Source organism: Rhea americana, unplaced genomic scaffold (assembly GCF_003343005.1).
Source record: "Rhea americana isolate MKP2758 unplaced genomic scaffold, rheAme1 scaffold_62, whole genome shotgun sequence".
Lineage (NCBI taxonomy): Eukaryota > Metazoa > Chordata > Aves > Rheiformes > Rheidae > Rhea > Rhea americana.
In genome coordinates, this window is record NW_028186779.1 from 531405 (window position 1) to 552210 (window position 20806).

General features: G+C 35.5%; 1 protein-coding gene across 2 annotated transcripts in view; it reads right to left on the bottom strand.

The window, feature by feature from the left end:
* Window positions 1-20806, bottom strand: part of CNTNAP2 (contactin associated protein 2) — a 1098090-nt gene that overhangs the window by 418722 nt on the left and 658562 nt on the right. For both annotated transcript variants that reach the window (XM_085320206.1, XM_085320205.1), the window contains exon 10: window positions 8497-8668. In XM_085320206.1, coding sequence (XP_085176332.1) covers window positions 8497-8668 — 172 coding nt within the window. The remainder of the gene's footprint in view (window positions 1-8496; window positions 8669-20806) is intronic.

Consider the following 20806-nt stretch of genomic DNA (forward strand, 5'->3'; position numbering starts at 1 on the left):
AAGCACATATTTAGGAAGCATTATTATTTTTTCCAGTGATTTTGTAGTTATGATTTGCCTTTTCCAAGCTTTAAAGAGCACCCTATAACTATTACAAGGCTACCTCTAATCTACTAAACTTTTATAACTCATTTTTTACACTCCAAGTATTACGAATATTCTGCATTAAAGAGAGATTTCTGTAAGCTAGTTTTAAGACAATAATGATTCTTGGGGGAAAAAAAWAATAAAGAACCTCATTTCAGCAGGAACTCCACAGCAAGCTAATTTGTGCTAAAAATCAAACCCCATTCATACCTAACAGCGTTAATTTACAACAGTGTTTTATGAAAAATAAACTACTTATTTTGGACATTTTATTGCATGTCTGTTTGAACAAGAAATGTATCAAACATTTATACTAAGAGTGGCATCTGGTCAAAATTATTACTACTGAAAACTATTGCCAGATTATTACACAGTCTTAACAACGCCCCTCATAAGAGACATGGTGGAAACTCCAGCAATTCATTAGGATCTTCTGTCCACCAGTTTTAGGCACATATACTGCCAATGAACTGACTGCATTTATTCACAACTTGGTATCTACCTACAAAATAYGACTTAAAATCTTCAAACTAGCCATAATCAGCACTGTATTGTACACATAGAAACAACATCTTCAATAGTTTCTCTTCTAGTCACTGAAAAATATGTATGCATATGTAATAACTATCCAGTATTAGCATGATGTCGTATCTACATAGCATTAGCATGCRTATTATATTAATTACAGCATATAATCAGTAAGTATTTGCTGATACAAGTCTATTTGCTTAGATTGTGATTATTCATTTTTTTTTAAACAGGAGAAAAAAGAGATAAGACTTTAGATAAGACTAGAATTACATCATCCTCTCACTTGCATTTATGTTTGTAAAATGTGGATTTCTCAGACAGGAATATCATCCATTTTCAAGTGAGAGGATGATGTAATTCTAGTCTTATCTAAAGGCTAAGAGCAATAGTAACATGAAAGGTTCTTGAAACAATATCRCAAATTTTTGCATTGATTAAGATTTTATTCTTAATTTTTAAAACTCAGATGATAACCCATTTTTGCTTATTTTTGAAATGACTATATGATGACGGCTAATCATTAAGAAGAATGGCACTGCTCATCCAACAGAAGGACAGTATTAATCATACAAAAATAAGAATAAGCAGTCTGCATCACAYACAATTTTTTTCAGTTACGMGTTAATAAGATGAACAATGTAAGAKGGTCATCAAAGTGGTTTGGCTTCAAAATTCAATTGCATAACCAGACAGTTACTGTTTTGACAGGATTATTGTGGGATCAGGTCAATATTTACCATCTAGTCTTGTGAGAGTATAAATTCCATGTGAAAGAGAGAGCTTTGTGGATGTTTGCTCAGTGCTCATCTCTTCCCCACAGGAGGACAAAAATAAAATAATAATTGAGCATGTAATGTAACGTAAAACTGCACAAACAAGCAAGTTCCCCAAGTAAAGTAATGGATTTAAGAGAAAACAAGAAATGAATTCCCACACAAAGCTTTTGGTCATGGTAACTTTATAATTTACGGATTACYCCATTTGATTAAATTATTTCTATATCATTGATGGGTTAGAAGATGACAAAAAAAAAAAGCAGATGTTCTGCCAAAAGAGCTTTTAATATTATTTAAATAAGATTTTAAAAGTTGACTTTTTTCAAAGTCTTGTCCTAGTGATCTTACCCAGATTAGTAAATGTAGACAGGTGTGTACTTGTGTGGGACTGACCTGCCCTGTTTTTGTGTATTGAGCATTAAAATCATACAGCTATGGTCACAACTCAGACATCTGCAGCACAGTAAATGCCTGTCTCTTGGGTCCATCTCCTATTCTCAATAAAGGCAACTRGGAGATCTTCTAATCTTCCACTGTGAAGTACTGGTCACACAGCAGGACGTAAGACATATTAGCTTTTGTTTTGCCAGGAACTTCTCCTTTCATCTTTTATTTATCCTCTATATYGCTAAGTATATCCTGTTTAAGTTAATTCATGCTTCCTTCTCAGTTGCCTTAGTGGCTGTGTTCTGCACCTTCTTCATCTGCATCTTTTATTTCCAAGGTGTCCTCAGCTGTTCTAGAATGTGCTGATCAATCTGCTTTATTTCTCACTGCCCTTTTCATTAATAATAATAAATTAAAAGATCATGGATTACTTTGGACTGCAGTAATACATTTTTTTAATCTCAGAAAGTTTTATGGAAGAGTAAATTGCTCTTCACACAGCTCTAGTGATTGCCCTCCTTGACATAGAATGGTTTTTGCCTGCATTCCTCTTTCAAGCACTGACATAGGCAAGTTTTATCTCTCTGCATTCTCCACAGTCAAGGCTCAGACAGGATGTGGTTGTCCTTGATCAAAGACCACCCTAGAGAGCTTGTTTTTCAGGCTCAGGAGAGAACAATCTGAGCAGGAAAATATTTCAAAAATGCTGCTCTTTTCATACCTTATTTCTCAAAGTTAATGCATACTTTCCATGCTCAATCAAGCAGGCAAGTGCACTATRTCCACTTTCCCACCTTATTTTAGAGCTAGTAACTGTAGATCAAGGAAAAACTTTAATGTATTCCACTGACCTATCTTCAGACTGCGCACAATGCTGACAAATCCTAAACATTCCAAAAAAACTTTCGTTTATTTCCCCCTCAAAGCCTTCCCTAGCTCTACTAAGCAACACAATTAATGCAATGACCATTCGGTAAAATGACCTACTCACTTGTAAGTGATGATGTTTGCACAACAGAAGCTGTGCCCTTCCTCTCTGTTCATTTCAGACTTTACTTAATTAATTGGTTATTTCCAAAGGATTATGACTACTTGAATCACAATGAATGCCAAATATTATTTCCATATGAGGCTTATATTAAATCATTTTAGAAGGACCTAGATTTTTTTTTTTCTTTTTTTTGCATTTAAAAAAAACGTTCTTTGCGCAGCCATAAAGGAGTAGGATGATCTTAGGAAAAGAAGAAAGTTCATTATAAAGCCTATGCTATTACAGTCACTGAAACACACAAAACCCGTTAGTATGATCAAAGTACTAAAAATAGCTTGTAACAGTTCACTTAATTAGCCTGGAGGTCCAATAGAATATTTTTAAAAAATCTGCACTGTTGGTGCTGTTTTGAGGACCTCCTCTTAAGTTAATGACAACTAAAAATAAAACCAATTTCTTGAGGATAACAAAGTGCTACATAGACCTCTTCAATCAAGCAAGTATATTATATCAGTATTTTACCTTTATAGTAACATATATTCTAATTCTCATTGGCCTTTTTGTTAAGTTTCAYAAGTAAAAAAATGGCAAGTAAGTGGGATGAAGTTTAGTTATCAACTCTTATCCACACTTTTTCAAYTGCATGCAAGAGAGAGAGTCTTCACATACAATTCATTCACTTTGTTGGTGTTTCTCACGCATATCTCTTTTCCCTCCTATTTGACAGTGTTTTTTCACTTATTTATTTTAAATGTGAGAGTGCAAATTTTCTCATATTAAAAAAATTCTTGAGGAAAAATAAGATCTACTATCAGCAGAAAGGTAATTAAAATAAACTTATTTTATGACCARCTCTATAGAGTTTGTAACCTGCCAGCTGCCTACTGACCTGTGTAAAATAATTTGGCAGTTGTCACACTCTGGTACACAGGGGACAAGTGCTATGGTATTAAAAGCACAAGCACTGTCAACCTGAACCATCACCTCTGCCTACAAACTCATTTTTTTGGACTGAGATGTATTTGAAACTTGAGTAACTCTGTTGTTGAATGACAGCTTTAATCTCCATTTCCACACCAGAATTTTGTACRGTTTCAAAGAGAAAGAGTGGGCAGATTGTACCCGTGGGAAGTGGTTTCCAACCATATGGCCAGTCATCTCCTGTTGGCAATGTAGGCTGAAGTTGTGGTATGGCTTCAGCATCTCCACAGTCCTATTTTACTTCCTTGTTGTGGACTCACCTTGCGAAGAGATCAACTGTCAAGCAGATTTTGCTTTAAGTATGGAGACTGGTGTATCATCTGGTTCTTACACTGATTACTATAAGATGTTTGTTTTGTTTCTCACTTAATGCCTCACTGCTGAACTAGCAGAGGGTTGGGGAGAACAGAGAGGAAGGCCAGAAGTTGATGTAAAGAAAGAGAAACTCAGAATATTAGGACAATTTGCATTGATCATTTTTARTTCCAAAGAAAATCTCTGTCTTGCTGCAGGTTATACTGCAGGTTATACTCATGCACTAGCATGCTTGTTGTGTTTTGTTATTTAAAAGAATTAATTCAACTTTTGATTGGCAATCACGTAGTCTGGAAAATGTGGTTGAACAGGATTAAATGAGAGTGGTGGCATTCTGACTTACRGTGTGGATCACTACAGCAGGTGAGCAATAATCACCCAGAAAGGTACTGCTGGACCTATCTGATTATTTACGTTAATTCTTTAATATGGAATAATTGTTATAGAAAATAGGCACCTAATTAATTTCTGTGATAGAGGGAATCATACAGTTTACACTTTCATAAAACAGTAGAAGTAGCCACAGGAAAATTCTTGGTGCTGGATTTTGTTTTTCATTTCTGTTATTTCATATCTTATGGTACTCTGACAGATCTCCTTTAAAATTGACATACCTACTGCATAATCTACAACAACATATTGAATTCTTTATTTTGAAATCATTTTAGCATCTCCTCATTGTGATCCAGTGATTAAAATCCATAATTTTAGCCACAATAAAGTCGAGAACTTAAGAATTCTCTGAGGCTGCTGGGATAAATTAGTTGTGAATAATAATTCCTGTTCAATGTCCTGTGCTAAAATCCTGAAGTACAGCTGTACCATCTGGACGGTAACAACAGCTCCGTTTGTTAATGATAAGTAAAGAAGGTGTATAGGGACCTGTGCTGTCACTAGCAGTACAACATGTTGATCATTCTGACAACAATGAGACTTCCATTGCTAATACAATTAGAGATAATTAAGATACAGAAGCAGGGGCGACTATTTTTTCTCTGTAGTATTTTAACTGCTTGTAATTATTACTGTTTATATACCTGCATGTAATGAAATTACATGCACTTACACTGTTCAGCCACCAGTAGAAAGAGAATGTTCCTTAGCTTTGGTGTTCCCCTGTAAATAAGATCTCAATTTGTAGGTCAAGACACAGTAACAAAATGTTTATGTGTATAGGGAAGAACTATAAAGACGCTGATTCAACAGATCTTTTCCCCAAGCGTAAGTGTAATAGTGTAATGTGACTATTTTTTTTTAATGTTTTAGAAGAACACTGGAATTGAAATGTGGAAACTTTTTCCATCGAAGGCATTCAGCTGACACAACTTGGAATGTCAGAACAGACTGCCTCCAGGTCAAGTGGAACGTGAGAACTCATCACATTCTGCACCTTTTGTCCGGGTGTCCTTCTTTAGAAAATTGTCCCCTCTTTACCATCCATTCTGGTTAACAATGAAAAATGCCACTGTTTACAACATCAAGTTCTTTTCCTCAATCAAATTACTGAAATCTACAGTAAGAATAATTCAATTTGATGGCTTATCTTTTTGCCCAGTGGGGGTCTTCACTGAAGTGTGGCCATGAAAGCAATTTCCATGCTGATGAAGACAGAAGCCTTTATGATTCAGTGCCAAACAAGTGAAAAAGCAGGAAGATCTTAGTATCACAGGCACACAAGTATCTTCYCTTCATAAAGGAAATGAAATTAAGCTAACACACGGCACACATGATATTGTATCTTTTAAATAATCCCACAAATAGAAACATTATATAGAGTGACATACTCTAATAGAACTAGTTGTAAATAAGTGCTTATTTGTACATGTTAATCAGACAGCCTGTCTTATTAAGATCCAGTCATATCTAAAGCTTGACATTATCACTTCTTAGTCAATGGGTTTCTTTGAAAGTTAAACTACAAAAAAGTAAACTTGATCACTTAAAAATAACAAACTACATGACACCTCCATCGATTAAAAAAAAAAAAGTGATGCTGTAATTATTTCTAATAGATACTGGCATAAGTAGGATCAATATAAACTGTCTGACGTAAGTCTAGATTTATCCACAATGTAAAAACAGACTTAACTAGATGTATCTTCACATCCTTTCTTCCAAGTGAGTCTACATTTCCAAAAATTAAATATTTAAAATAAAATTAATCAATTCAAACTTCTAAATAGTAACCACAGGAAGCCTTCCTAATTTCAAGAGTGTGGGAGCATATAGGACAAACTTCTTCCCTGTGATACTAACTCTTAATTTATCTCCCCTTCTCTGTAACTTCAGCTTTAACAGGTATGCGATCTAAAGTAATCTAAAATGCCTTGACATGCCAAAAGATCTCACTGGTACTCCACCAAAACATGCACACTGACATTACTGAAAATGGTTTATTGTAAACTTACATCTACACTTCAGGAAGAGAAGGCATTTTGGGAGACCAAAGCAGCATGCCTTCTTTAATTTTTACAAACTAGCTTTTATCTCTCTGAGATTCTCTTAGCTTACAACAGGAAATGAAAGCACATACATCTATTTACTAGAACTATGCAGATGTTATTCAGAGCTATGCAGCTTGCAGAATTTCCATCAAGACTCGACTGGACAAGGCTCTGAGCAGCCTAATTTACTTTGAAGTTAGCACTGCTTTAAGTGAGGGTTGGACCAAATGACCTCCAAAGGTTGCTTCTAAGCTAAATTATTCTAGGATTCTATGATCTTATAATCTTTCTTATTTCAAAGTAGAATTCAAAAAAGCCATTTTCAGCTCCCCAGCTGACTGTCAACTGGTTTAAAACATACGTAATTTTCACGAGAAGCCAAGATGTCTGCATTCAGGAACTGTGCCACTTGCTCCCTCCCCATCTTTCMCAGTTTTTTGGTTTGTCTGCTTGACAAAGAAGACACTATTATGCAGAAGCAATAAAAATGAACAAAGGTAAGTGGTTGGAAAGTTAAGACTCAAAGTAAAGATCTGCCACAGTTCTAAATTTCTCTTCTCAGTTTAGGTAAAAATTTAAGGATTATTTTAATAAAGTTTGTGCATTTATTACATACACAGGCATGCACATACGTACAGGCATGCACACCTATTTATGTTCCCTAAGGAATTCAGTGCTGTCAGGAAGCCTGAAATTACAGTGCAGTTCCAGGAGACTGCTCTTGCATAGCTTGGTAGGTCTCAAGTTGCAACCTATCCACCTCGGAGGTGACACTGCTTGTTTCTCTAAGGATTCAGCATACTGAACAATCAACATAGATTTAGTCCCTTTAAATAAGACAATACGTATTTTTTCTCTTGTGGCCTGACACTATCTTGTTCTTTTTTTTCAGTTTAGGAAACAGGAATAAGCCTTTCTGAACTATTCACACTTACGCTTTTCTAATGCAATGAACTGCAGTGGCACTTCAGGTTGTATTCATGAAAAAAGTTGAGTTCCTAGTTTCTACTTAYTTATTTTTCATTTTCTAGAAAAGTAATCTGACACATAAAAAATACTTTGAAAATAATTTAAATACTTTATGACCAYTGCCCACATTAAAACCACTTCAGATTCTATTTTCACTCTCCTTCCCATCTCAGCTTAACCCATTTCTTAAGGTGGGGAAAACAGGTGAATTGTGTCTCTGAAAGTTGTGGCTCTGCTGTACAAAAAAAAGTCCTTAAAATAAAAATAAACTAAATAGAATTGTTTAGATTAATACTGGTGGTATCCAGGGATAAGTTAAAAAAAGGAAGCTGTAAGAGAATGATAATATCAGCTTCACRTTTTGCCTCTGAATATCACAAATAGCTTGATTCTAAGCCTAGGATACACTCTTATGAAACAGATTTTCTAAGTCTCACAAATAACTCCACTTCTATAAACACAACAACAGCAATATTTTAAGGGTATTTATATTTTGCAAGCATGACAATAGCCCTTGGACACAATAAACAGAATAGGATAGTTTGACTATTGCAATTATATTACTTACATATAACTATTTGTAACTTCTAGAATCAATATTCCAAGTGGTTTACATTACCACTCTCTAACTCTGGCTGCAAAAACATCTCAGTACTAGCCATTTAAGAAACAGACAAAATGCGCTTTTTTAGGGAGTTTCCTCTTTTCATGGTAACCTTATTACTGACCTGTGGACAGAATTTAACATATRATACCTTTTCATCTCCTCCTCTGCATGAGAGTAGGGAGGTTAGAAATACATTTTATACTGCACCCTGCACAACCACGACTTAAAGCCATCATCTCCATCCAGCAAGCATGGTCCTCACTGCTAAAAAGGTGAGATTGCCCTGACTGTATTGTTGGCAGTGTCAGAACCACCTTTTCTCTATTACTATATAGGTATTTTCAGAATCTGAAGGATGTTCAGATATGAAAGTATCTAAGCAATATCAGCRATGTCTCTCTAACATACCTGTCAATAATAGCACACATGTCAATGGTGACATTGGCAAAGCTTCCCAGCTTGCCTTGCTCCACTGCTTGTAAGTCTACCAGTTGATCATCCACATGAATAAACTGCATGCATCCTTGAAACGAATGCTGAAACAGCGAGTGATCSGAGTCATTCATCTGTACAGGAAACCCTGTAGAGCAGCAGAAGAAAAAAGATTATTAGTTTCCCATGCTATTATTCAAGCTAGCATTTTTTCACAACAAAAGATGTGTTTTCTAGACAGGAGAAGAAAAAGACTAAGTGAGAAGGACATATTTTATAGTTATTAGGTTACGTTGCAATGTTATTGACTTAAGTGAATTTATATAATATAGGTGATAATTTTTTCATTAATTTTTGTCTACTGAGTAGAAGTCTTCTGCCAGTCACTTTCTCCTCCTGCCCCTGCTGCCGTTCCTCATTACTTTTCTCTTTATACAAAGATTAATGGAATAGGGAAAAGATTTGTCTTCTTGCTATATTTTAAGAGTCCCATCCCTATTTCTCAGATTTTTACTTATTTTTTTTATGGTATCTATTCCATGTATTCCCATTCAGCTTCCTCTGGAACCTCGCCTCCTGTACAATAAAAACTGATGTTCGAAATTTTCTATAAACTTAAAACTAGCCCTGAAATCTAATTTCCYGGCCTACTTCTGAGAAATCTGAGGACATTCTGCAGTATTTTCTTTATTGCTGTGAATGTGTTAATTCACCAGTCYTTCCGAAGGCTGTTTAAAAGAGAAGAGAATTAATTCAAATCTTGACTCAGGCTAACAGACAGGGAGAGAGAGAGAGGATATTTGTATGCAACAGTTCAACTGAATGCCCTGCAGAAGTGAATGTGTCAATTTACCTGTGAAAAAATGCCCTAGATAAGACAGTGGAGAGTCTCATCCACTCCTTATAAATCTTTAACACTGAACTCTCTGAAAAAGCTTAAAGAAAATTATTTACACATAATCTGCTAAAGAAGAGAGACAAGCTAACAATAGTTTATTGGTAAAGAAGGTAAAGTCTGAAAGATGCAAAATGGCTATATGGACTTCAGTTAGGATGATGACCAGTTATGCAGTTTTTGACTGACACAGTTTTATTTTGGTAGCAAAGCCAAACTATGCAGCTTCCATTCCTTCTCTCACTTTGCTACCCAGCTTCTGATCCCCACTGCCATAYCACCTTTTCCAGTAGCACTGAAACCACAGTTTGTGGAGGCAGAGTACAAACAGATTACAGAACTGATCCAGGTTAAAAATAACCTGGTAAGAGGGGATGACTGTATTTTTAAATTCAGTTCCTGAATGCAGTTTACCACATGCCTTACAAATAGTTAGAATGGCAAAGCTGTGAGGGCAATGAATGGAGGACAGGAATCAGCAACTGAGGTTTCACAACTGATGCTGCTTAAAGTGGTAACTGCTAGTAAAAACAAGCAAAAACTGGATACACAACAGTCTAAATCTATTGAAGATGGCATTTTGACTCCAAAAGTTTGCCAGTATATCCATATGACCAATAAAGGTTAATTAAATTTTCTAAAACAGTCTCACTCACCAGCACTCTTTGTTTATTTATTTATTTATTTGTTTGTTTGTTTGTTTATTTTTGCTGGTAACCTAAATTTCTCTGCGTGTAAGTCCTCACTTCAGAGTTCTCTGATGGAGCCACAGAATTAATCAAGGATGTTACAGAAATCAGACAGCAACCATGCCAGAAGTGAGTTCTGATAGGTATTTCAAGAAACTGCCTGGATGTCAAAAGCCCCTGTGGGACCAATCTGTGACACTGCCACAAGGTGCCTTGAACTGCAGCAAGAAAGATAAACCACCCCTCCCACTAATATCAATCACCTGGAGAAGGAAAAACTCTGAGGGATCTCCAATTGCCTAACTAGTGCATAATACCCTTATCCGATCAACTGCCCCCCACCAAACTTGTGCTTATCCCAGAGTGTGGCAACTGYTACTCTGGCGTGACAGAAAAGTCAAGGTGAAGGGACGGGAATCATATTCTCCTCCCAGAACATGCACTGGCCAGTGGCTTATCTAAAGAAAAGAGAATATGACCTTCAGAGACCCACCCTAGGTTTTAACTTGTTCTTTCCCGTGACTGATCCAACTAATTCATCTGAGGCTTTACAGAAAATAGAAGAGCAATAGAAAAGTGTTGCGTACAAGCATGATACTTGCACTTTATTAGGAAGTGTTTTCTTCAATTATATTTAAACAGCTAACTCTTTCACTACAGTCRTATTTTTGTCAAACTGTCACTGAAACAACCCTAGTGCTTGCAATAACTCCTTCTCAGCAAGAACCCCAAACTTAACACCAAGCACATGGCTGTTCAGATCCTCAGTGCATTAGCAGAGCTGTGTAGGAAGCCTGTGCTGCTGATTCAAACAGTTCTATGATTCCTTTATTTTAAACATTAAACTCAARGTTAACAACACTAAGGTAAACTCTGCCCTTAATGTAATCCCAGCAAAGCCATGGAGATTGTACGAATGTATCCAAATAAAATGAAAAATAACCTATTGTCCTTCAAGCACCTTCAAGCAAACTAAAAAATAAGCTCAAAATCCAAAGCTACAATTCACTCTTCTCACTGCAACAAGAGTCTGATCAAAATAATTACTAAGTCGGGAATATATAATTCAGCAATATACTACAACTAAGATGATGTTTAGGCAGATTTTTTTCATGATGTGCACAGATTTTTGTAGTTTGGAGCATCTGAGGACTGTCCACAGAGGCATTTCAATACAGTGATTTTCAGATTCAGTGTCTGAACTATCAGTGATAGTAGTAGTAGTAGTAGGCATGATAATAGTATACTGTTATTATCAGCCTTTCAGACACTTTTGAGGTCAGCCAAGGCTTTGTGGATTACTGTCTTGAACACACATTCCAAAATCCCAAGAAATTAYGTCCTATCTAAATATCTAAGCGGCTCTTAGTCTCATATTTTATTCCAGCTAAAGAAAGTACATTGTTTTAAAGCTTTTGAAAACTTTTGAAATGCTCACTGTTYTCCACATTAAGAACTGCTATCATTTCTAATGAAATATTGTTATCTCTTGCTCTTCCTTTGCTGTCATCATGACTATGTCTTAAATTTATTTTCCTGCAATGTAAACAGAAAGACTTGCCTACACAGGTCTCCAAGACACCGCTTTCATGACTGCCTGCTCTGTTGATGTTAGCAAAAGAGACATTATGTTTCATCAGCAAATCCCTCACCTCTATAGACTGCAGAGGTCACCAGAAAATGCTAATCCTTACTGCTCCTTTGAGGTTGTTAGTATGCATTTAAATGATTGTCAGGCAGTTCAATCAAGGTAAAATTTAATGGAAAAAGTCAGTTACTAAACACTCAGCAAGAGCTTAACTGAATGCTGCTATAGACAATAAGCGGTATCAAGGTCTGGTTTGGTTTCTGTCCTACTGAAGAACAGTTGGGGCTATATGTGTGTTTCAGCATTTCCAAACACAGGGACATATCTGGAGTAATCCAGATATATCAGAGATAGCCTTGGCCTTATTTCATAGCAGCAGAGATTTCATGCACCATATCAGACTGAATAGAAGTTAATCACATAAATCAAGCTCTCATCTATTACCCAAGAGAGTGGTCCACACAAAACATTACTCATTCGGGATTCTGATTTTTGATATTTGAATGGATGAAAACTATAATTTGCTCACTCATACCTCTTTATTTGCCCATCTACTTCCTTTGCTGTTCCTAGTCATGTAAAAAAATGCAAGAGAGCTTTTTATGCACTTYTACAGTACCTCACATAAATTATCTGAGAGACTGATTGGGTGTCAAGGCATTTCAGGCATAGTATTACTATAAGAGATAATTAGGCAAAAAGATAATTTCAGAAAACAATTCCCTATCCACAGGAAATAGAAGACTTATGTACTTTTTTCCCCAACCATATGCTTCTCACTAAACTAGACTTCTTTCACATTTTTTTCTACTTTAAAATTGCTGCCACAGCTTAGACAAACTTTTCTGAAGAGAGTTAACAAATAAGCTGTTATGTAAAGAGTACAGTATATAGGAAAGGAACTAGATAAGCCTTCCATGTAATATATATGCTGCTTTCAAACTATTAGATATTCAGGCAATGTTCATTAATTTTGTTGAGACCCGGACAGCCTTGAGACCTGGACAGCCTTGGCCATACATCCCAGAATGAATTATCTGGGGCAATTCTTCTGCCTTAAAATAAACCTGGAAATGACCCAGTATATTTTGGTTGTTTTTTCCAACACATAATGCAGTGTATCCTTACAGATTTCCAGCACTGGGTCATGATTCACTTCCTGATCCTGTCTACACCGAATGAAATAATAATTAAATTAAGTTCTATAACCAAAGCTGACAGTAATGCTGTCACTGGAAAGGCCAAGTAATGGATGCACACATTGTTAAGACAACACTGTATTGATTTTCTTGCTGACAAGAAAAACATGTACATTTCTAATAGCATATAAAGTGCAATTTTGAGATACACAGTTTAAAAGAATGCTGATGCCTTTTATTACAAATGTACATTAAAGCCTGATAGAGTCCTTTATACTAAGGTTTCTTTCTCTTCCTGATTTTTTTGTACAATATCAGACTCTTACCATTTWATTTTTCATATTTCCAGGCCAGAAAGAGATGAATTACACTGCAAAGGTCAGACAAAGATTGAACCTCAATTTTTCCCGGAGCTCAAAGAAATTTGTTTCCAGGACTCTGACCTGTTAAACTTGGAGCTGCCAAAATTCTGACTCCAACTACTGATCTTAATTCAAACTTGCAAAAAAAAAATAGGAAATACATAGTTTTAACACATACTATTGTCTATGTTAGAAGTCATTTTATATAATAAAAYACCATAAAAATAAATATTATAATAGTAAACACAGTAAAAGTATCTACAAAAGGAAAGCAGTATCTCTGTTCAAATGTCAAGGACTATTACGCCTCTCTTCCAATCACCTTAGTAAGACTCTATAAAAATGGAAGTTTAAGGAAAAATATATTCAGGTTCATGGYATAATAATGAATGACCAAATATTCAAAGTACATTATTAAACATCTGATGCACTACTTGTTTTTGAGACCTTACCCAAGAACAAAATATTGTACTATACTTTGAATGGACAAGKAGAGATTATTTTGTATCATTACATAAAATATTGAGCTGTTCTTTGAATTGTAATACAAATTAAGACAGTTTTTCTCCATAGCTTCTGAGACATCTTCATCAGTAGGCTTTTATTTTTATCTTTGTTTTATTTGCAAGTTAATAACAAGTGGATGTTTGCATACAGACGGTACTTGGTATTTTGCTTCTTTAAATGAAAAAACCCTCATTAGAAAAAAAAAAAAAAAATGAAAAGCTAACTCATAGTCTGTAGCATCTTGAGCTAGCTGCATGAGTAGCTGTAGAATCCACCAACCAGCAGAAAAAGTGACTGATCTCAACTCTGACAGTGATTTTTGTCTGCAAGGTATTTCCAGATGTCTAACTCAATGTGAGAAAAAAGTRTATGTCCTGTCTCCTTGCTATCCAGAATGGTAAGAAAGAAACAGAATTTGTGATTTGACGGGATATTTAGCAGCACAGTATTGTTCAGAGGTCACAGAATCATAGAATCAGTAAGKTTGGAAGGGGCCTCTAGAGATCATCTAGTCCAACCTCCCCGCTCAGCAGGGTCACCTCGAGCATGTTAGACAGGGTTGCAGCCAGGTGGGCCTTGAAGATCTCCAGAGAAGGAGACTCCACAACCTCTGGGCAACCTGTGCCAGGGCTCCGTCACTCTCACAGGGAAGAAATTCCCCCTCACGGTCAGGCGGAACTGCCTGTGCTTCAGTTTCTGCCCATTGCCTCTTGTCTCACACGGGACAACTGAAAAGAGTTTATCCCCATCCCCTTGACAAGGTCAAGTGATCTTTAAATTTTCTATGCACTTTATACAGAACTGAAAGCTGTTATTCCATTTTACTCACAGAATAAAGTATAAATTCTGTGTGCATATGTGTATTTACATTGAAGATATTACAGGAGTTTCATATGTTAATGAGCAGGAAAGAGACTAAAAGATAAGCTGTAACATACCTCCCTAAAATTCACTATARTATTTTTATACTTGTTTCAATCAGACCAGACTGTGGCCTTCAGTGTGTGATGAGCAATATAAGCACTACTTTTAGAAAACTATGTATCTTCTGCCCCAAGAACAGATAAAAAATAAATTAAACAAACTGCAGAAGGAATGAACTGAATGACTTAACATGGAACCATTCTTCATTTCATTGGATCTCTGTAAAAAGAAAAAATAAATGCATAAACAAGGACACACAGAAAAGAACCTGAAGAAATACAAGAGCAGTTCAACAGTTATATCTCTTTAATTCAAATCATAGTTCTATATCAGGGAAGAGAAGGCCTAACCACAGGGTTTTTCAAGACRTTTGGATCCTCTATCTAGCCACTGTCCTAAAAATAAACACAACTTCAGAGTCTCCTAGTTCAGTGGAACAGAGGAAGGCAAACCAGAGCAGGAGCTACAATTTTTCTATGTCTGTCCAAAGACAGTCACTGACTTTGCAAATGCTGCATTTTCTAACAAATTCCTCTTTATTTCTGCCTTCATTCCTTCATTTATAAAAACACAAAGGTTCAATGCAAGGTGGTGCACTCTATCCCACCGTAAACTGCTACCCTGAAATAACAAATGTATTCATTTACAGGGAGAAAAAATACACTATACTAATCCTRAAACTAAGGACAAGAGGATGCTCTCCTCTAGCATTCCTGGGGCACTAAAGTGCCCKCCAGGTAAAAGGCTAGCATTAATGAAGTCTCCAGTGGACTTCACAGAATCTGCTTTGTACATGTCATTCACATTAGAGCTGGAAAAGTTTAACCAAATCTCGTAAGACTTGGTAGCATTTTCTGCCACTGATCTGATGCTTGATATGTTTTGTCTCTTCTGGAAATCTGGTCCTCAGCCAGATCTTCTTCTCTAAAAATATTTTATCTCCAGCTGTCTGCTTATTAACTGGAGCCAGCTCTGGAAAAGCACTGAGATTTTTCAGACTCCCTGCAACATTCCTTATCTGTCAGTTAGTTTTTACTTTGATTCACTGACACTTGATCAGTGTCTATCAGATCTTGATGGGACTGAAGCCTTGGGAAGCAGATCTTTCAGTGCCTTTCTACCTGATGTACAAAGAATACCAATGCAGTATTGTAATTCTCCTTTACTATGTACCAAAGAAATAATTCCTGGAGAAAATATGAGATTTAGSTGTAACAATTCTGTAGTTACGTGACCTAGCCATAGAGGTATGTCACATATGGTATAATAGGTTATCTGAATATGTAATTATACTGGTATTGTTTAAAAGCTGGTTGTTGAGGAAAGAAACAGGCAGATAATGCAGTAACCTAGATAAGAAAAAGCCACAAAGATACTCAGATAACAGCTGAGCAATTAGCTGTGAAGAGATTATCTTCAGGCTATAATACAACTTGCACAAAGATCATTTTACAAAGACTAGATATCACCAAGATACTAAACGGTTGGGATGATAGCCTAGGAAAAAAACAATACAGAGGGCAAATAAATACAGTTATGGAAGCAGTGACAAAAGCAGAAAAAAAGAGCAAAGTGAGGCTATCTTTAATAGCACTGAAGGTAGAGTTTCCTACAGTAGGAAGCAAAGGATAAGACTGAAGTATAATCATCTGTTTAGAGACTTTCTTGATTCAGTGCTGCTCTCATTGCTGTGGACCTTAGTGCACGCATCTGTACTTGTTTGGAAGAACTGTTTTAAGTCACTTTTCACAGCTGCTGGCCACATAATTCATACATAGGATTTAAATACATTTGGGCCTTCCAGTTACAGTTGGGAAACTGTCAAGCATTCAGGCTGCAAGGCGATGGTACTAATTCTGTCATCCGAAATGACTGCAGTGGAGCCTGAGGTAGACCTCACCCTTAACTACGGCATCTTTCGCCTGTCATTTTCCCTTTCAATGTCATGGGACAGGTGCTCCTTCTTTTTCCCTGAGGTAGCTACAAGCATGGTATCTCTCCTATTGTCAAAGTCATCTCCCGCAAGACTCAACTAGACCACAAATTGGCTACAAATACAAGGTGCAAATGGTCTGGCAGACTGTACCCAAGCTCAGCTAGGAGGAAATATGCATATGGCTCACCTCATTTCTCAGATCACATACCACCTGGACGACGCATTTCAAAAAAATCTCATACCGAGAGCAAATTAACTAATTAAGCARAGCAAAAGCATGTATTTCATTCACAGACACTAACATTTGGTAAGACAAACAATGTCTTGCTGGTGGAGGAGAGCAAATACAATTATCTAACAGAACTGGTATTGCCAAGTTTGTCCTTAGTCAGAGGGAAGATTAGATTGATGCCTCTTCCAGCTCTATGACTGCAGCATCTAATGATGATGTCTCACCCTGTATGGCTCTCTTTGAGGCTCCTCGGCAGACACTGCATTGGATAAATTGCATTGGATAGATGCTTACCTAGGTATTTAAGAGCTGTCTTAAACATTCCTGTCTGCTAGGAAAATAAGGTGAAATACTGCTCTCAGTTGTATGGTAACATCTTATAAGGAGGAGGGTAAAAGGGAAAAAACGGAGTAAAATAGTCTTTAAGAAACACATATAGGCTAAAATTCGTACTTGCTAAACTATAACATAAGTAAATAAAAATTTTGCACAGATAATTTTCCATTGTTTATATGACCCACCAGTTTACTTCTCTTGCAGACTTTGGTGGTTCAGTTGTATATACTGCTGTTTTTACAGTGACACTATTTGTGTGGGCTCTTTACAAAWTGTTACAATAAATTGTATTTAATATTTGGATATTGCTTGTATTCCAAGAGCATCAGAAATTTACTTATACAGGAAAAGTATGTTTCTTTTCACAAACTAGCAGTAAAAATGGATCCTCTTGCTATCTTCATGCTTAAAAATGAATGGCTCTGTTTAATTTATTTTCTTGTAAAATAAATATACACCATAATTTGACCACAAATGATCTAAATGGTTGGCAATTCACATTATGAAAGCAGTTTATTTTATGCTGAAATGGAAGCAGTAACTCCTCTTCATGGGAAGCATGCCTTACATAAACAAGAGCTCCCCTGAGGAAAGTTTACTTTTTAAAGTGGTGGTTAGAGGTTACTTTTTTTTTGCTTTTTCTTCAGAAAAAACTTCATTTTACCAATTGTGAAACACTTCCAATTCTTGCTTACTTCAGTAGAGTCTGAGAGTAATCAGCCAGTTAATCAAGATGTAAAGAGTTCTCAGGAAAATTACTGAAAGACGACAAACATATTGTAAAATAAAAGAGAAATTTTCAGATATATTATAATCCTTTACTTAGAGGCTGGCAAAGGCCAATATAAATCAGGAGACTGAGATTGTTATAAAGTGAGTATAATAGTGGAACAAAATGGGATATGAATGAAAAAAAAGAAAAAATATATTCTTTGAAAAACGGATCCCTTGTTATGGCATGTTTAAAGCATTTACATTTTATGCTCTATTGTTTCTTAGTAAATGGGCAATTCTGTTTCCTGGCAAAGGATTAGTTAAACAAACATTTTGGATATCATAGAACAAATTAAATTCAATAAAAATGTCTACAATTGTTTTAAATGAAGGTTTTATTACTATTGTAAGTGAGTTCCCATTGTAAAAGTATGATGCATGGCTGAAATGCTAAAATATCACATCAAAAAGAACTCCGTTTTGAAATAAACCCTAAAGTTGTCCTGAGCTTCTTGTTTAAGTAAAGTTCCCTTTCAAATTATTAGGAAACATGAGTAAGAGTTGCACATTTCAATCATCAGTTTTCTAACAYGGAGAGAAGCAGTAAGAATGACTATTGTTACCAGTCTTGGCTAATTTAAGTCAATCTAACATTTTACTGCAATTTCTATCTTATTTTATTGGATATTATGAAAGGTACAGAAAGCCACAGAATGATCAAATTGCAGCAGATCTATACATAACATAACTCATCTAATACAGTCTATTCACAGGCTTTCTAAAGAAAGAACCCAGGATAAATGCAGGCTAGATTTTCAGAGTCACTGCTACTTCATTTCTACCAAAATTCCCTCATGAACATAAAACAGGTCTAGTGACTGCTGCGGATAATTTTCCTCAGGGGATATAAGCAGCATAAAATAATCATCATTTGATATCTTTAAGAGATATAAAATGAGGAGATTACACTGTTGGTATTAACTGTGTAATCTTAATTGCTGCTCCTATGTCACCTTATTTTATATTTGTATGTAGTACAAAGTCCTGGCTTTAAGATCACTGAAGGTGTTTTTACTTCAAAAACAGTACTACAGAACTTAAAAGTTCATCTACAGATTTCCATGATTTTCTCCCACTGGCTTACACCTAAGAAATTTATATTTTAATAAACAATTTGTTTTTCATTCTGGTTAACAAAGGCACCAAAATGAAAGCATTTGGTGTTGAGTGGCTAGCTATCCAAGCAGCCTTTTAAACTACCCAAGTGAATTCACCAAAAACTACATTTTGTGTGACCACAATACAACACTTTGTGGTAAAACAGCTCAAACTGAGTTTTCCTATCAGGGCTCTTAAAGATGCTGTTCTCTCTGTTTATACTCTGGTCTGTTCTCCAATAATCCCAATTTTCCCACTAAGCTCTTATGACCCTGTATCAACTATAGCTACAGAACAACCTCCCAAGTTAATAATTCTGCAAAGTTCCCAAGAAAAATGAATTATCCTTTTTTTGCAAAGACTTTCTGAGCTTTGTGGCTAATAAATGCTTTTGGAAAGTGGAGTGTACCACTTCTTTAAGCATATTAACCATCAGCAATATAATAAGCATAGATGTTTTTTATAGGTAGAAGTTATGGACGTCCATTAAACATACACAGTGAATTTAGATATCAACATGGTTAATTGTATGGGCAAACTGAAAAAAAAAAAAAATAAATGGACATTTAGAGAGTACTTCTAATTAATCAGCTGCAAATTTTGCAAAGCTTAGATATTCCATGATTAATTATATTGTTTATCATTAGCTTACATAAAATTTTATCATATGAGTAACCAAATTAACTACATTAAGTTTTGTAGAGCTTAATGCAATCCCTATAACTAGCCACTAAATTTATAGCAAAGACCATACTTATGTTTATTAGAATCTTACGTAAACAAGACATAGTGATAAATGACTAGTATCTTTTTACATATTCTCTTACATTTTCAGTTTATAACAACTGTAACGACACGTGACTCACCAAGACATACCTAAATACTCATATTAGCTGCTTTACACACACACAYACACACATTTATGTATATTATATATTAGACTTTCTATATATTTTTATATATATATTTATATGTATATATTAGACATTTACATATATTAGAGAAGAGGGAAAGTCACACGGTCACTCTGATATAGTCATTCTGATACTTTAAAAGTGAACTTAGCAATATGAGCAGTAATCCTTCCAGTTTTTAGTACAGTAGCTATGTCATTTGCTTGTATAATGAGCTATATATATGCAGTTCCAATTGTGCACCCATTCAGGCCAGCAAGACAGCAGAACTTAAGGAAGAGTTATGCATTTCTAATTGACTAGTGGAATGGAACTTTGCAATTGTTTTTTCAGGTGGTCGTGATTTAAACAGTATCTAGATTTCTTATTTCTATATATAAATTTAAGAATGAATAACAAGGACAGTTATAATGTAAACAGACATATTTCCTTCCTTCCCAAATCCAACCTTATCTGCAGCATATATTTTGTACATGAAGTTCAAGTGACAGGTTAGCAACCCATAACACCGTTATAAATGGAACAAAATTAGCAAATATGAAACCTACATTAGTATCAGAGCCTTATGTAGAGAAATACATAATCCATATAAAACAACCAAGATGAACTCTGGCCAACCAAAATAATAATTAAATRCATTTTCTGTTATCTCTATAATTATTTAAAGCCATCAGGAGTGCAAGCATTTCAATACACAGAAAAAGACAATTCAAAAGTCCTAAAGTCTATCTTTTTGTACTCCTAACACTTGAATGTGGAAAAGATAACCCGTACGCCCGTGTTTCATTATTATCTCTTTCAAATCTTTATTCACTCTCACAAAAATGATGTCATTATTTAATAAAAATGATTTTATAATTTCAGAAACCTATATTTTACTTATTAACAATTT